This window comes from Podarcis erhardii (genome assembly GCF_964252035.2).
Source record: "Podarcis erhardii genome assembly, chromosome: 9".
Taxonomy (NCBI): Eukaryota; Metazoa; Chordata; class Lepidosauria; order Squamata; family Lacertidae; genus Podarcis; species Podarcis erhardii.
In genome coordinates, this window is record NC_138512.1 from 64,410,587 (window position 1) to 64,427,881 (window position 17,295).

At 44.1% G+C, this 17,295-nt stretch overlaps 1 protein-coding gene across 1 annotated transcript in view; it reads left to right on the forward strand.

The window, feature by feature from the left end:
• The window catches only part of SNCA (synuclein alpha), a 49,428-nt gene that overhangs the window by 14,067 nt on the left and 18,066 nt on the right, over positions 1–17,295 (forward strand). Inside the window, exons 3-4 of the mRNA XM_081877422.1 lie at positions 3,071–3,112; positions 4,729–4,874. Of these exons, the coding sequence (XP_081733548.1) occupies positions 3,071–3,112; positions 4,729–4,874 (188 nt within the window). The remainder of the gene's footprint in view (positions 1–3,070; positions 3,113–4,728; positions 4,875–17,295) is intronic.

Here is a 17,295-nt window from a genome sequence, read left to right on the forward strand (position 1 = left end):
TTTGAAAGGCTGTCTGGTCCAAATCTGGGTTAAAAATTTAAAACCTTGAGCAGGAGCCTGGAAGCTGCCCATCAGCAGCTAGCACCTGAATAGCAGATGGTGTCAGTGTGAGAGGTGCTGCGATCCAGTTTAAATAACAGCAATCGCTGCTAAATTTGAATCTATATAAATTTAGCATATGTGCATGATGTGCTGGCCTGTGTCCTCTTTCTTTTCTTCTTTGTGATGCAGAACTGGCCACTCTAGCCCACTTCAGCCAGGTCAGCCCACCTTGGCCCACTGACTCAAGAAGTTCCCCGTCACTTTGCCTCAGGATGCCTTGACTTTGTAGGTAGCAAAAGTATTTTGTTTATTTATGATGTTTCTAGACCACCTTTCCTCCAAGGAGAACAAGGTGACAGACATGGTTCTCTTCTGTGCTTCATACTCAGGGCAACCCTGTGAGGTACGCAAAGGTCAGAAACATCAGCCAGTGATTTGAACCCTCGGGTCCCTGGTTCAGTGCAGCATCCTGACCACTGTACCAAATGCTATATTGTTCTTCTTGCTGTTCACTATTAACTTACGTTCATTTCATTGTAAAGGACACATCTAAACAAGTCATTAACTACATAACATTTGCAGATTTTAAACCAACAACAATATGATTGAATACTGATCACATTCGCTTGACTGATATCCATTCCTGAACACTGATGAACACACCACCTGCAGCAATTACCACTTCCTTACTCACTTTTATTGGAATTTCCATAACATCCCTCATCATAAACCAGGACTTACGGATTGTTTTCTCGCAGTGTGAAGTGGGGGCAACAAAGTGGTTGTGATTTGTTTGTCCACAGCAAGCCATCATTTATGGCCTACTATGATGTGCAAACATAGCCAATGTCTGCCCCTTCAGCCCAGCTGTAGTAAAATATTATGGATGCCTTTTAGAAAACAATTTGTCAGATTCTTTTACCCATACACTACTATGTTCTCACTTGAAAGGTATTAAAATGATACTTGGCATACCTCTGCCAGTCTTATGGATTGCAAAAGATTGCTCTACCAGGATTTCGTACCTGGAACAGTAACTGCATCTCTCATGGCTGATTCACATATTGCTTTTTTCCTACATTTTGTAGATACTAGAATCATTTTGATGTTTTCATTCTTGGCACCATGGTGTCTGCAGAAAGTGGTAAACATATGGCTCTACCCTGCAGTCACTACATATATTAGGCAGAGAAGGAAGGACCATAGAAGCATAGAATTGTAGAGGTGGAAAGGACCCTGAGAACCATCGCGTCCAACCCCCTCCAATGCAGGAATATGCCACTGTCCCTTGCGGGGATTGAACCTGCAACCGTGCCATTAACAGCACAACACTCTAACCAACTGAGCTATCCAGGCTAGCAGGTGACAGGCGTGTTTCACATACAGAAAATCCCTGTTTCAATCCCTGACATCTCTAGTTGAAACAATCAGACAGATGATAAGAAAGATATCAGTTTCAGATTTGAAGAGCTGCTGCCAGTCAGAGTAGACTAGACTGGGCTGAATGGGCTCAATGGTCGGATCTGGTATAAGGCAGCTTCGTATGTTCATGGTGTTGTATAGGCCTCCCCCTCCCGCCTGCCAAGGTAGAGCGAGTCTTGAATCTGTAAAACGGAAGTTATCCTCTTTGTGCAAAATGATAGTGTGTCAGGGCATGACACACCATGTTCCCTTCTCTCTTGCTAGCCCACACTCTCCCAGTCTTTTCCAGATCACAGAACTGCAAACAGCCCTACTTTATAGCACTGTAAGCAGACTTCAGGTATTGATAGCATCCTGAGTATGAAACTAAGTTCTAAGGATGCTTCCAGCCAGGTGTTGTGGGGGCAGTGGAGTTCATGCGTACAGGTTTTTCACAGCATGCGCATGATGCTGTTGGCATCAAAATGCCAGCTTCCATTCCCTCCTTCCCCAATTTAACCCAATTACCCTTTCTGTTGCAAATCAAGTCAGTTAAAAACAACAACCACGATCCTGTTGCCAACCTCTTTCTGACATCTGAAAGACCTACTTGCAATCTTAAGCCCCCTGCACCTGAAAGCAACCTAACATTATATTATCATTACAGTTGCATGAAACTGTTATATCTGGCCATCAGCCATTCCTTTTCTAGGAAGATGGCTTGTTTAATGGCTCAGTTGTGAGTGGTTGGTGTTTTCTCAATGGGAGCTGAATGCTTAATACATATACTGTATAGAGATTTCTCTTGAGTGTTGGCCATCAGAGCTTTGAGAGGGTGATCTCCAAAGCAAACAGTAAGGGGAGAAGCTGATGCAAGGTGTGTGTGAAGCACTCTCTTTCCTCCAAAGGATGGCATGAGCTGGAACTTCTCACCACTTGGGGCAGGGCAGAGCACATATGTCTTCCTGTTTAGTGATTGGTCACCAGTTACTATGGTTGTTGTTCATTGGTTTGTTAATGTCAGTGTGGAGTGCAGGCCACACCCTTCTTGTCTGAGTGAGAACCAAAGAAAACCGTTTTCCAGTTTTGTTGAAATTGGTTTTGAGGGACTTGCTTTGTTTACATGCAAACAGAAGAAGCAGTCTCTGTGGGTGGATTGTGGGGGGTTGCCGTTGGGCTTTGGGGGAGCGACAGTGCATTTCGACTTAGAAGCCAGTCTCATTGAGTCAAATAGGACTTGCTCCCAAGTCAATGTGGATACAAACCACCATGCATCCACCTACCTCAGTCAGTAGAGCATGATACTCTTAAATCTCAGGGTTGTGGGGCCAAGCCCCACATTAGGCAAAAAGATTCCTGCTTCGCAGGGAGTTGGACTAAATGACCCTTGCGTTCCCTTCCAACTCTATGATTCTATCTTTGGCTCAACATATACAGAAAACTATTACAAGTTTTCACAAGAAAACTGGCTCTGTAAAAAAGTTGCCCTCCGAGCTTGCTATTCCTTGGGGAAGTGGGGTGCATATGAAATACTTTGACTCCTGCCTGTGTGTTTACTAAAAACTGTTTTACTGAGCCCCGCTGCTTATTAATTCTTCTCCTTTTTAATATATATTTTAAAAAACAGGTTCCAAGACCAGGGACGGAGTTGTTCATGGGGTTACAACAGGTAAGCCCATCACTGCATCTCTGTTTCTAAATCCATGCTAAACCTCCCACCTATCCCTTCAAGAGACCTTTATTTCTGAGTAGGCTCTGATTCATGGAGGCAAGTAGGTGTGGGATAAAATCAAGCATGCTGGAAAGCACACAACTCAGTCTTGCTGGGGAACAAATGTGCCTGCAGCTATAACTTTAGCACAGGCAGAGAACCTTTTCTCTGTCAATGGCTGCATTTCCTCTGAGACAATCTCCCTGGCCTATTGGGATGAGGAAGAAATTCAATTCAGTTCATATTTAAAGGTGAGCCTACCTAACGGGCACTTTCCAAAACAATACATGAACTGAAACACAACAATTCACACTTCTCTGCATTTTGCAATGCTCAGTAATGTATATTAAAAATGCAAATGGTAGGATAAAGCATATCTAAAAATGTACATTTTAGTGAAAATAAGATGCAAAGAATTTAGAGAAAAATTGCTTTGCAAAACTGTGTATATTAGGCAAAGTTGCATATGTGTTTCTTAGCAGAAATTTGCACTTAAATTCTGATGAATTTTCGGGTGGACATAAAAAAAATAATCCTGCATTCTTCCCTGCCCACCCACCCCCTTTAGTGCTCAGCTCCATGCATGGGGAAATGTTAAACGGGCTGGTAGCTGATGTTGTGTACTCTCATTGTGCCCCGCAAAGCACAAAGTCCTGGGACAATGATAGGAGGATTGCAAATCTTTGCCATATAGAGAAGGCTAAAATATAACATGCATAACGTATTTGCTCATGCAGTTATTTAAAAGAAATACGGTTGTATTCAATGGAGCACTAAGTGAAATGCTCCTTCATTGCAAGGATTTCTCCTTCTGCAAAGGAACTTTTTCTTCCTTTTTCTGCCCCCTATGCACCCGCGAAGTCTAACATAAATCCCAAACCTGTTTGGAACAGTGCAAACCTGGAAAATTGAGAAACCAAAAGAAATGCAGGCGCTGTGGGTTAAGCCACAGAGCCTAGGACTTGGCAATCAGGAGGTCGGCGGTTCAAATCCCTGTGACGGGGTGAGCTCCCATTGCTCGGTCCCTGCTCCTGCCAACCAAGCAGTTCGAAAGCACGTCAAAGTGCAAGTAGAGAAATAGGTACCGATCCAGCAGGAAGGTAAACGGCGTTTCCGTGCACTGCTCTGGTTCGCCAGAAGCAGCTTAGTCATGCTGGCCACATGACCCGGAAGCTGTACGCCGGCTCCCTTGGTCAATAAAGCGAGATGAGCGCTGCAACCCCAGAGTCAGCCACGACTGGACCTAATGGTCAGGGGTCCATTTACCTTTACGGTTACCTTTACCTTTGCCTATCCCTAGAGGTTCCACTCGCAAAGTTACATGCTCTGCCACTGATTCTGCAACCCAAGGAAAGGTGGGGTTGTGCTCAGGCTAGCAGGTCTGGACCAGGGGCTGCCACAGCGTGTAGTGCTGGGGGAGAGTCCCACATGCCATGAATTATTGTGGACAAACCTTCCTGAAGGGAGACTCACGCAGAGCCAACTTGCTTTCACATGATGTTGAGAGCTGCAAGCAGGCCAAGTTTACCTCAAAACCGAAACCTGAGGGGATTTGCCTTTTGCCTTTTCCACAGTGGCAGAGAAAACTAAAGAGGGAGTGTCAAACGTGGGAGGAGCTGTAGTGACTGGCGTCACAGCCGTGGCACAAAAGACAGTGGAAGGTGCCGGAAATATCGCCGCTGCCACTGGCTTTGTCAAGAAGGACCAGTTGGCGAAACAGGTTAGTTTACCTACTATAAAGTTGAGAGAGATGGATTTAATGCTGATATTTTTCTGTGGTATTTTTATGCCTTTTAAATGCAGAAGCGGGGGAACCTGTGGCCCTCCAGATGTCATTGGGCTACCGATCCCATAATACTTGACCACTGACAACACTGGCTGGGATGGATGGGATTTGGAGTCCACAGCCCTGTTTTAAGATTGTCTACAACTTAATCCCCCCCCCCCGTCCCATTTTTATTTACTACCTGTTTTTGTTGTTACGTCCAGGTAACTGATGGACATATGATGGGATACCACTCTATTATGTGTTGCCCTGCCCCTCCCTTCAAAGAACTGTGTTAAGCATTACCTCACCCCACAGTATACTCTATCTGAGTCAGCACAATGCGCAGCGCTATGACAGCCAACAACGTGTCTGTTTGATATTTCACGCTTTTATATCTCACCCTTAAAGTAGATCAGGGCAACACACACGCTTCTTCTCTGTCCCTCTGCCCTAGTTTTATCTTCACATCGGTCTCTGTGAGACCAATATAGCGATTGGCTCACCCACACTCAGAGGTGAGTGTCGTTTCTGAGTGTGGATTTAAAACAAAGTGTGCCCAGTCTTAGACCCCATAAGCACTATACATTGGTTGTTGTTGTTGTTGGCATCTGTCTGTCTTGAGAGACAATGGAGTGTGCCTCTGGGGCCAAAGTCAAACTGCTGGGGAATCGCAGAGCCTGCTGTGGCTGCAAAGACCGATAACTCGTGATGGCAGCCTCTCGCATTGTTTTTGCTGAGTTAACAGCACCAAAGTGGCCACCCCAGGGGTGCAAGCCGTGGCAGTGTGTCCTGGACTGCCCAGACCACAAGACCCTTTTCTCAGCCTTGCTGATGTGGTTCAAAGGAAAGCAGAGCAATACTTTTGACAGCAGCTTGGCAGAGAGTGGTGTACAATGCCCTTTCCAATGGTCTTAGCGACTTTACTCTGGATTTGTGTAGGGTTTACTCCTGGCCGTGTCCTGCTTTAAATAGGGCAGGCCATGCCCCCAGAGCTAGCCGATTGGCTGGCCACGGTGTGACACGGCTGGGAATCCCCCAATCGTGCGGAGCTGGGCTCCAGCCACAGCACGCATGGTGGGGCCGTGAAGCCCACAACCCCACTTCCTCTGTAGGGCGGAAGTGGCTTTCTTCTCCTGAAGATGACCCACGAGGCATTTAAAGCAGGATTGTACCACTGTAAACAACCATGGCTTTTGCCAAACAATCCTAGTTGTCAAGGGTGCTGAAAGTACCGTAGTTGGGAGACTCCCTGTTCCTCTCACAGAGCCACAGGGCTCAGACTTCACTGGGAAGAGAGATGGATTGTTAAGCTGCTCTGAGAATGTTAAACTCCATTTTCAGTTTCTTATCTTCTATAAAAGCCTTGTTGTAAGTAACTTCTCTCCAGAGAAATTGTAGTGGCCTTTTTTTTTTTTTTTTTGGCAGTTTTTCTCCACTTTATTATTATTATTGATAAAGGAAACTTTGTTTTACTGTGCATTTGGTTTAAGCTCTTTTCTAATGCCATTTTCCAACATTTACAATGAACAAGCTACAAACCACTAGGGAACTTGGTGGATCGCGGTTAAGAAGAAAGCCGCTCTCTGTATTTTTTTATTACTTCTGCATCTTTCACACAAGTAATACTTGAAATTATGTTGGAATCAGGAAGGCCGTTTTTATTCATTCTATGCGCATGGCTCTCAGAAAACATACTCATGTTGGTATAGCAAAGAAATAGGAAGACAACAGTGTGTGTTTGTGAATTGCTCCCTCATTTTGGCCTCACTCTCGTGGTCAACCTTCACTGGGGCTCCCTGTAGGATGGGTTCCCCCAATTAAAAGGAAAAGGGAACATTTTAAAAAATTCCTTCTACTTAGAAAACGTGGGTTTCTCCCTGACTTTCCAGTATGTCTTCAGCAAAGAAGTTTGCATGACTATTGATCAAAATTAGCCCTTTTAAGGCAGGTTTTGGGACAGCTAAATTAATTGTGCTACTATATCGTTTTTGGCTCTTCTGATCTGATCTTCTCCTGGCTATTTTGTTGTTGTCGTTTTTGGCTGTGATTTATTGTATTTAGATTCTGCAATTGTGAGCCATTCTGAAGGTTGTTGGGTTTAAGCCAAATCTTTAAACAAGCTGACGTGGTAATAAAGAAAATTGGGCTGAAAATTGTGTTTGCAATATGAAGACATTGAACAGCAACATTCCAAACTATTGGCAACTTGGAAATCAGACTTCTTTTCAACATCTGGCAGCTGCATCCCACAAGTTGGTGGGTGGATGGCTTCTGGATTTTGTTGCTAGAAAGGGTACAGAACTTTTAGAAAGTTCTGTCATAAAAGTATGGCAAACTACTGAGTTCTCCAGAGATCTTCATCAAGCAAGCTATTAACATAAGTGGAGAATGTGCAAACAGAAGAAAAAAATAAAAAATGCAAAGAATTAGGTTAATATAGTAGCCATGAGGGCACTTCGTAGACACAAACAATGTTTGAGAGACAGAGCTGTAGTCTGGGAAGCTCCCACTCAGGGCTTGCTCCTGTTCTGAAATGGCAAGATGGCTTCAAATCATTATTGTCTCTTATTCCTCCCACCCCCCTCATCAGCAATATGAGAATTGTAATACCGCTCAGCCTTGCGGGGGTGTTTGAATAATTATGTGCTTAGATACAATATATCTGTATATTACCTCCAACATCTATATGTAGACAAGAAAAGTACAAACTGGGGAGTCAGGAAAGGTAGAGAAGGTATGTTGCTTTAGTCCCATCACTGATAAAATCAATCTTAAATGCAACTGATTCCCCCTCGAAACATTGATTCATTATCATTTAAAGCACAACTTATTTAAGGATTATACCAATCTTCCATTAAATACTTGTTCAACCCACGTTGGGATGAATTCACGAGGTGAGTCAACAATGCAAGCTAAATGCATCCGCCTCTAATAGCTTTTGCACTCACATGTCACAATAGCTTAATTATTTGGTCATCTGCTAGATCCCAGTGGACAGTATTTTCATTGTCCAGAGCTCTCAAGGCATAATTTTAGAAGAGATCAGATCAGCTTCTAATATATACACAGAACGTCTGCCTTAGGGGGAAGAGGTGAAGGGAGTTGAAAAAGCACGAGAAGGATTTATTACAGAGTTAGAGAAGGATTATTTCCAGACTTTGAGAAGATTTTGTTCGTCTCCCACACCCCACTCAAACAGCTTTAAAAGGGCAGTCCCTGGAAAGGTGATTCAGCCATGAGACACTTGGCATGACATTCAATAGATGGAAGAAGAAGGATTATTATTATTATTATTATTATTATTATTATTATTATTATTATTACTACTACTACTACTACTACTACTACTACTATTATTACCACACCCAGTAATACTTCACAGTGCTAGGTTTACAATTGTGGAGTCTCAAGTGTGTTCTTCAGCTTGATCAGCGGTTGTATAACTTCTCTCTCAGAGTCTATTTAGTTCCCAGGCATAGCTGCTGGCACATTAGGCTGCAAGAGGATCCTGGGCCCTTTCATGCGATATTCCTGTTTCCACAGAAGGATGGCAAAGAAAAATAAGCCCCACGCTCCATCCTAGAAGCAGGAACAGCCTTTCAGTGTTGTATTATCCTCAGGTGGGGAAGTGGATCTGACCAACTGGCCGGATTCCACCCTCGCCAGGCCTGACAGGTAGGCAGGGTCACTCACCTGGCAGATGCTTGGCATCATTCTGTCTGGTGACCTGTCTTCCTTTGCCCATTGCAATCCAGCATTTCTCAACCACCAGTGCTTTCAAACTTGGCGCCTTTGCACCATAATAACTGGGGAAATAACTGGGGAATACCAATTAATCCTGAAATCCCATGTGTGGAGTGAAACCACAAAAGAAAAAGGAAAATGGCTGCCTGGATTCAAGAAGCGCAGGGCTTGACTTACTCTCTAGAGATTCCCACCAAAGGACTGTGACCCTGCATCTAGATAATCTGCTCATGCACCCTTTCACACCGCGTGCTTTGATAGAGGTTGGGTTCTGCTGGAGAAAGGAAGAACCTGCTTCCTGGTTCAGAACCACAGCGGGCTCAGCCCTCAAGCTATTAGCATTTTCAAAATGGCAGCCCACAAGCTGAACCATGGAGAAGCAGAGAGGTCATATCTACTTCAAAGTGAATGGCTCCCCCCACCGAAGAATCCTGGGAACTGTAATTTAGCCCTTACAGGGCTACAACTCCCATCACGTTTAACAAACTACAGCTCCCAGGATACTTTGGGGGAAACTATGTGCTTTGTATGTATGGTGTGGATGTGACCAGAGTACAGTAACCCTAAAGAGCTGGGCTGCCCATAAACCAAGGCCTGGAGAGACACCCTTTCTTTAAGCTGCGTACAGCATGTTATTCAGTAAATTAGCATATATTTTTAGGGCATGTTGTGTGAAGAGCATTCACAGGATTGAATGCATATTTAGCACTTTTTCTTTCCACCTCCTACACAAGCTATGAGACGAGCTTTCTGAGTTGCTGGAGTTCTCTGCAAAGATGGGGGGTGTGCTTAATTTTTCAGGCACGTGACTTACTCTCTGAGATCGAGTGAGAACTGATGGTGAACTGCAGAGAGAACTCTAAACAAGGGGAGGATGACCTACACTGCAGTAAAGACCACGAGAGTCGGATCAGGGGAGAGGCCAGCAGGGAAGTCAAAAGAATAGTGCCCTCTCGTTTTCGGGTCACACATTACTTGGGAAAACTATTATGTGTTTATTTAATTTTTTTTAAATATATGTAGCACATGATCTGTAAAACAACTGTCTTTTTTTGCAATTTGCTATCTAGTATATTAAGATTGAGAAGTTTTTCACAGCTATGTTCTGTAGGTTCTCGCTTTGACATTTCCGAGTCTACTTCCATGGGGAATTGTGTGCTTTGTGTTACAAGAGGACCTGTCAACACACACCTTGCAGACCCACATGTTTGAAGCTTGTAATTTCATTTCAGCGGGGCTCTTTGAGGCTTAAAGTCATTGGGAGATGGTAAGAGCAGCCTGGCAACGATATTCTGGAGTCTCTTTGGAGAGTGTTTTATTTCCTGCACAGAAGAATAGTTGACGTAACTGTGTTGTCCATGGCTGACTTCCAATTTTCCATGTTCAGACCATTAGCAGTTGCTGCGTTGCAATATCTTGTTTGCTATCATCTCTCCCTACTCCTTCAGACTCCAAACATAATTCAGACAGGGACAGGCGAATTGTATTAAGCTGTTTTGGGTCGCCTTAGGCTTTCCAGTTTCTTCAACACTGTGGCAGACATGTCTTTAGGTGTAGTCCTGGAAATATCTTTTAAGAATGTCTCTCATATCTGGGTTGTCTCTTTTCTTCCTTCCTCCCTCTTTTCTTTGATCTTGGCTACTGTTTTGTTAAATGGTTGGGCTGGATCCATCATAGAAAATGCCATTTGCCATGAAACAAAGCCCATGAAGTAGACTCAGGAGAATGGGATTACCAAAACAAGGCAAAGTCAGGAAGTCAATTTTCATAATGTGAGGATGTATAGTGTCATTTTGGAAGTATTTTTATCTTGGCGTCAAATGCCATTAAAATGTGCATCTTATTGTACGATTAGCTAGGCTGCTCAGGAACTGGTGTGTGTGTGTTTAAAATTCATGTAAAAAGTATTATTCATGCCTGATTATAAGCTACCTACTATTAGTAATGTTAAATATATATGGCTAGAGCAGTGACAGGGAACTTGGGCCCCACTTATATATTGTTGGACTACACCTCCCATCATTCCTGGCCATTGATCATGCATGCTGTGGCTGATGGGAAGAGGAGTCCAACAAAATCTGGAGGACCATAGCTAAGTGGCCAAGTCTGTCTTTCTAATAGTCACTCCTGAGGGTCAAGTTACACTTAAGGGGGCATTTTTCAAAGGCTAAGTGTTGCATGTGGGGTAATTTTTGTTGGAATCAAAGCTCTCCTTCCCTATATGATTTGATCCTGATGTGGTCCTGCACACTATGCATTTAATGTAATGTGTAGTTTGACCCTGAGTCAGAGCTGATTCAATGCTGTTACAAAGAAAAGGGAAAAGAAAAATCAAGAATCACCGAATCTTCCTCTTTTTTAGTTTCCACAGAGAATAGAAGACACCGATTTATAGGAATTTAAGGTCACTTACTGTGGAAATGTGCTGTGCTGTGTTTTCCAGTATTTTCCACAATGATTTCACATGGACTTCATGTTCAAATGATGAGGTTTTAATTTTGTTTTAAAAGCTATGCCGACAATTTTCTAACATGGGAAAGATGTTCCTTCCTTGTGAGAAATTTTGTGCTTCTCTGTGGCACAAAGGTTGGTTGATGAATGAAAATGTCTTAATATAAATTGAAAAAGTGCACAGTATGAGGGCTAGGATTCAAAGAACCAGGTATGTGTTTTCACACATCCAAGTGGGATTTGGAGTGGTTCAGATTTGGGGAACCTGTGTCCTTCCGGATGTTGTTTGACTCCAGTTCCCATCCTTCCCAGCCCCTATGATCAGAATGACAGGAACTGGAGTGCAGTACAATCTAGAGAGATACAGGATCTGCATTCCTGCAGCAGACAAGGATTATCATCTGGTGCCCCAGATGTTGTGGAAGGTGTTGACCCATCCTAGAACCTGCTTGGAAGTTTTGGGTTGTTTTGGTATATAAATGTGAGTTGTACAACCTCTGGAGGACACTGTATTGACTACACTTGCTAGACAATTCTGAGGTAGGTGGTCCAGTGGTCTGACAATGGTATAAGGCAGCTTTCTGTGTAACTGAGGAATACACCCCACTAGGAGTAGTTGCAGTATAATAATTAGACTGCCTGGCAGTGACCATGGAGATTCGAGTTCTAATCCTCATTTGGTCATGGAACTCACTGGATGGTCTTGGACCTGTCACTCTTTCTCAGCTTGCCACTCAGAAGGTTGGCAGTTTGAATCCTGTGATGGAGTGAGCTCCCATTGCTCTAACCCAGCTCCTGCCAACCTAGCAGTTCAAAAGCACGCCAGTGCAAGTAGATAAATAGGTACCACTGTGGTGGGAAGGTAAATGGCGTTTCTGTGTGCTCTGGTTTTCATTACAGTGTTCTGTTGTGCCAGAAGCAGTTTAGTTCTGCTGGCCACATGCCCCGGAAAGCTATCTGTGGACAAACGCCCTCAGCCTGAAAGCGAGATGCGCACAGCAACCCCATAGTCGTGTTTGACTGGACTTAACCTTCCAGAGGTCCTTTATCTTTACCTTTACCCTCATGAAGTAAGCTCCTACCTTTAATCTCTAGTGTCTGCATTTAAAAGGATCTCATGGAGAAGTTATGGCAAAGACCTTGGTGATCAATCTCCATTCAGGGTATGAAGGGAACCAGATAGACTTTGCATAAGGAAGCACTTTCTGTTCCAAAAGTTGCTGGGAACTGCAGGAAGGGAGAGTGCTCTTGCATTCAGGCCCTCCTCAGGGTCAGCACAGTTGATTGGACCAGATGGGCCATTGGCCTGACCCAGCAAAGCTCTTCTTGTATTCTCAAAAAGCACCATGTTTTCTGAAAAATAAGGTCTCCCCCGCCATTGGGTTATTAAACCACTAATTCACCAGACGCCGCCAGAATGAAACAAGACATCAGTGAATGAATAAAGTCCTACATCCTACACAGCTGAATGCCGCAAATAGCCAATATTTTCCCCCTTACAAAATTACACAACAAAAAAGTACCAAAAGGCCACTGGAGGGTTCATTTCAAATGCCCTCTTTGTCCATTCAGGACATGTTGCTGTGCTCCTGTTGCAAAGGAATGGCCAGTGTTCTGAATGCTGCACTGTACAGTTTATTACCAAGACTTCATTTCATATCTAGTATATTAAGGCATAGCATATTGGCCAATGAACTGAGCGCTGGCCCTGCAATATCTGGGAGGAGAAAGTGTAGCTGCCAGATCAGTGGAAACACTGAGGAAATGGAACCAAAGCATTTCTTTTATTTGGTTCACTATCAAAAAACTGGTTTTAAGAAAAAGGTTGTCAAGTAAAGCAAATGCAATTCACTTTTCTTAAACCCCACACAAGTTAATTTCACACAGACACACAGAGAGAGAGACACACAGCCTTCTTTTTTATCCAGGCGTCCCACTGAAAGAGATAATAGCAGGTTGCACAGAGACCTAAACAACTTGATACACTCTTCCTACTTAGTGACTAACCCAGATAAGTAATTATTGGGCGTTGTGTGCTATAAAGACCACTTCTCTCTCTGAAAAGCCTGCTGAGAGAATGAGAGGAGGGAAGGGGTGAGCACTGAGGAGTAAGGCCAGGACAGCTGCAGCCCATGACTAAGGGCCACGTCTTGTGTGACGTGGAAGGGACAGGCCACATCTGATCCATACATTTAAAGCACTGTTACATCACTTTGGGCTTCCCCCCAAAGAATCCCTGGAGCTGTTATTTCTTAAGGGTGATGAGAGGCTGCAATCCCCACAGTAGCTTAACAGTCCTTCTTCCCAGGGAACTTTAAAAAATATATATGAATGCGTTTTGGATGCCCTCCCCCCCCCTGTTTTGTTTTTATGCTGGTTTTCAAGTATGTGGTATTTATTTATTGCTGTGAGCAGCTTTGAGTGGCTTTTGTTTCTTTTTTTAAAAAAGCAACTAATAAATATAGTTGTAACTCAGAAGTCAAATGGAATCTGTTCTGGAAGTCCATTTGACTTCCAAAACTTTCGGAAGCTGCAAAAGTTGCATCGGACGTCCGGGTTCCAAAGGACGTTTGCAAACCGGAACACTCACTTCCGGGTTTGCAGCATTCAGGAGCCAAAACGTTCAACTCGCAAGGAGTTTGGAATCTAAGGTACGACTGTACTAAATAAAAATAAATATTACATGTTTTAAAGCAGATGCTGCATGGTAACTGATCAGGGGTGGCACAGCGGTGGATTTCGTCCAGTGGTAGGGAGCTGGTTTGATTATAATTCAGGTCTGGTTCCACTTCTGGGATTGTAGGCACTTTGCTGCACCAGCAAGCAACAAATTAGCTAAAGGTCAGCCTTTAAGAATGGATAGGGCGTCCTAGGTGGTCAACCAGCTCATTCTCTAAGCCAGATCTGTTAAGTATAATAGATTTAATTGAGATATATGTGTATCAATGAAGGTTTAAAGTGGAAAATGGCTAAATGTGTATTGCTAACATTAGGGGTTTTTCACAGTAGTTTTCCCAAGGGGCTCTAAGCTCCTAAATGGGTTAGTGATTACCTACCGATTGTTTTCTAGTTACAGGTAGGTAGCCGTGTTGGTCTGCCATAGTCGAAACAAAATTTAAAAAAAATCCTTCTAGTAGCACCTTAGAGACCTCAGATACATGTGTATCTGAAGAACTGTGCATGCACATGAAAGCTCATACCAATAACTAACTTAGTTAGTCTCTAAGGTGCTTCTGGAAGGAAAAAAAAAATTTCAATTGTTTTCTGTTACTCTAAACTGTTGTCATCTTAGATCAGGTGACCAAGGTACTGAGTTGCAAATTCGCCATCTTGAAAGGGTGGTGGCAGTTAGTTCTTTCTCTGAATGCCACAAGGAACAGAAGATGTAAATGAAGCTCTTGAGGAAAACAGCTCCAGGGAAATGGATGCTCTTAAAGAGAGAGGAAACTTTGCTTATAGGTCTGCTGAGCCTGTGCTGCACAGCACAAGACATTCTAAGGATATCTTGGCTGTATCTTTGATGCTTATGTTTTGTTTTGAAGAGTTCTGCCAGTAAAAAAAATGAATAATATTTTTGTGGGCATGGACAAAGATTTCTTCCAACAGCAGTCAGTGCTTCCAGTCACTTCAAACAACACAATATTGGAATCTGCAACAAGTTTCTCATGCCACTAAATTGCTATCTTCATTTTCTTTCTTGGTTGGCCTCTGTGAGAACAGGATGCTGGTCTAGGTGGGCCACTGGCTTGATCTAACAGACTCTTCTTATGTTCTAAAATAGCTTTGTCTCTGCCTCTAATGTTTGAACTCTGTGGCACAGCCAGTGACGCTGATTAGCAGCAGGCAACAGCAGCCAATTTCATTTATAAGCCAGCCTGAGACATCCAAGGGGTATATATGATCCATATTTTTTTAGGATGAGCTTCAGTTCAAGAGGTCCTGCCGGCATCATCAGAACATTTACACTCTTGATGAAGTACCTGTTGAGGACTCAGCTGCTTTTTCACCATCAAGGGGGAGGAAATGCCACAAATGAATTGTAGGTAATAGGTAATCACAGAGACAGGAGATCCAGCCGTTGTGTGGCTCAGTTATGGAAATGCTCCTGTCTTTTGCTTCCCTAAATCCATTCTTCGGTCTTTCAGAAATTGCTCTTAAATGCCAAATGTTTTCCCGATTCCTCACTCTGTTCCCCCCCCCCATGTAGGAAGAGATGAGTATGGCAATCAAAAGCAGTAAATCTAGCTTCCCACAAGCCATTATTCAGATGCTTCCTTTCATTGCAGGGTATAAATTGGATTAGTAATGATAGTTTGGGGAAACTTTGTACTTGTTCCTCTTGCTTTTATGCAGCAGGAGACCTGAAGCCAAAATCTCTCCTTCTGATGCTTACATTTATTATACTTCTCTTTTACACTTATGATCTCTACCAGATACTGTACTTCCTGCAATGCACAGCTGAACATCTGCTGCCCTTATGTGACACCCAGAATCAGCTGCCTGATGTGGCCATCTGCCTTTGCTCAACAGTAGGATCAGCTCCAGCTAGAACCCTGGTCCTGGGATCCTCTCATCTCTCTGTCTCTCTTAACAGCAATGCCAGAAGTGTGATAATTTAGGTCAGGACTAGGGCACAGATGGAGTGTTTAACACTTTGCCTCTGTGTCATTTCCCTGTTGACTTCCCCCACAAAACTGTTTGTAGGAAATAGCAGTGTTGGAGGTCAATAGCACATGGAAGGAGGAAGCTTTCATTGGGAAAACAGAAAGCAGAAAGGGCCCTACTATCACAACTGTATGTTCCAATCTAGATCCTGTTCACAAAGCACAACCACATCAGCTGGGGCTGATAGGAATGTAGTCCAAACAGCTAGAGGTCATTAAGTTAGTGAAGACCAGGCTATGGCTTAATGTCAAACTGTCCAGTGAAGCCAATGATTGCTTCTCCAAAGGGTATTTCTAAGACAAGAAATTTTTCAGAAAAATGCAAGCTGCTGTTTTTGTTTAGTTGTTGTTGTTTGTTAAAATACCCTCCAGAATATTGTACACCATCTCACCATCTTGTTTGAAGACCCACTACAGCAAGGTATTGACTCAGCATACACATTCCATCACTTAAAAATGGAGATCTTTGGGAGAGATTATTATTATTCAGGAAATATGCATATGCACCAGAGGCAGAATTGCAACAGCACGAAGAAGCCTGTGTGACAGCTCTTGACCTTTGAGTCCTCTGCTGGATGCCTTTGTTGTACCTGGGAAGGGGAAATTCCACTTGGTTGAAACCCAGCAAGCTGACCTGCACTGATCCTTTTGCTCGGAATTGACTGGAAAAGTGAGAAGGTGCTCATATAAGCAATAAAAGAATTGTGAAGGAAAGATGGCAGTGAATATCTTGCTTGGGATTGGCATTCACCTCCCAGAGGGTGGCAGTTTTGGGAGACTGGGGGAGGACTTGGGCAAGATTGGTTCTCCACCTTCAGTGAGCCTAGTCTCCTCACTGATAGGGGCAGCTGTTGGTAGTTGTTGCTGCTCCAATACATTGTCATGTCCACCTTCTGCTGTGCCCAACAGAGCCAGTGAGTGAACAGGGAGTAGCAGATATTACTCCCAGTTTTTACCACTGAAGGTCCCTGCTGTGATGGCTTGGGACTCGGGCTCGGACTCGGAGCCAGAGGAGTCTCAGTCTGCACCGGATCCTTTGCCTCAGGCGGCAGCTGAACCTAGTCTGGGGCCTGATTCTGAAGAGCCCCAGGCTGCACAGGTTCCCCTGCAGCAAGCACCAGCTGGGCCGAGTCAGGAGCCTGAGCCTGCCCTGGCTCCAGATGCGGGGATTACCTCGTTGCCTTCAGCTGGACCATCACTTACTGCTGCTCCCCTACCAGTTGGGTCAGGAGAGGCTGAGGTGGCCTCTGGGTCTAGTAACCCACCGATGTCTCCCGAGCTGCAGAGACTGAGGTCTGAGAGAAGGAGAGACCTGAGTACTCGCAGGAGGAGTGCTCGCCTTTGGGCGAGACAGAGAAGTGAGTCACTGGGGGATCAGGACCGGCCGTTACCCCGACAGAGATAAAAGGCTGCTGGACCCTGCCTGCCCAGGTTGTGGGAGCAATGTTGCTGTTTGCCAGAACCTGCCTGTGATCCTGTGCCTGACCTTGCCTAGTTTCCTGCCTCGTGTCCTG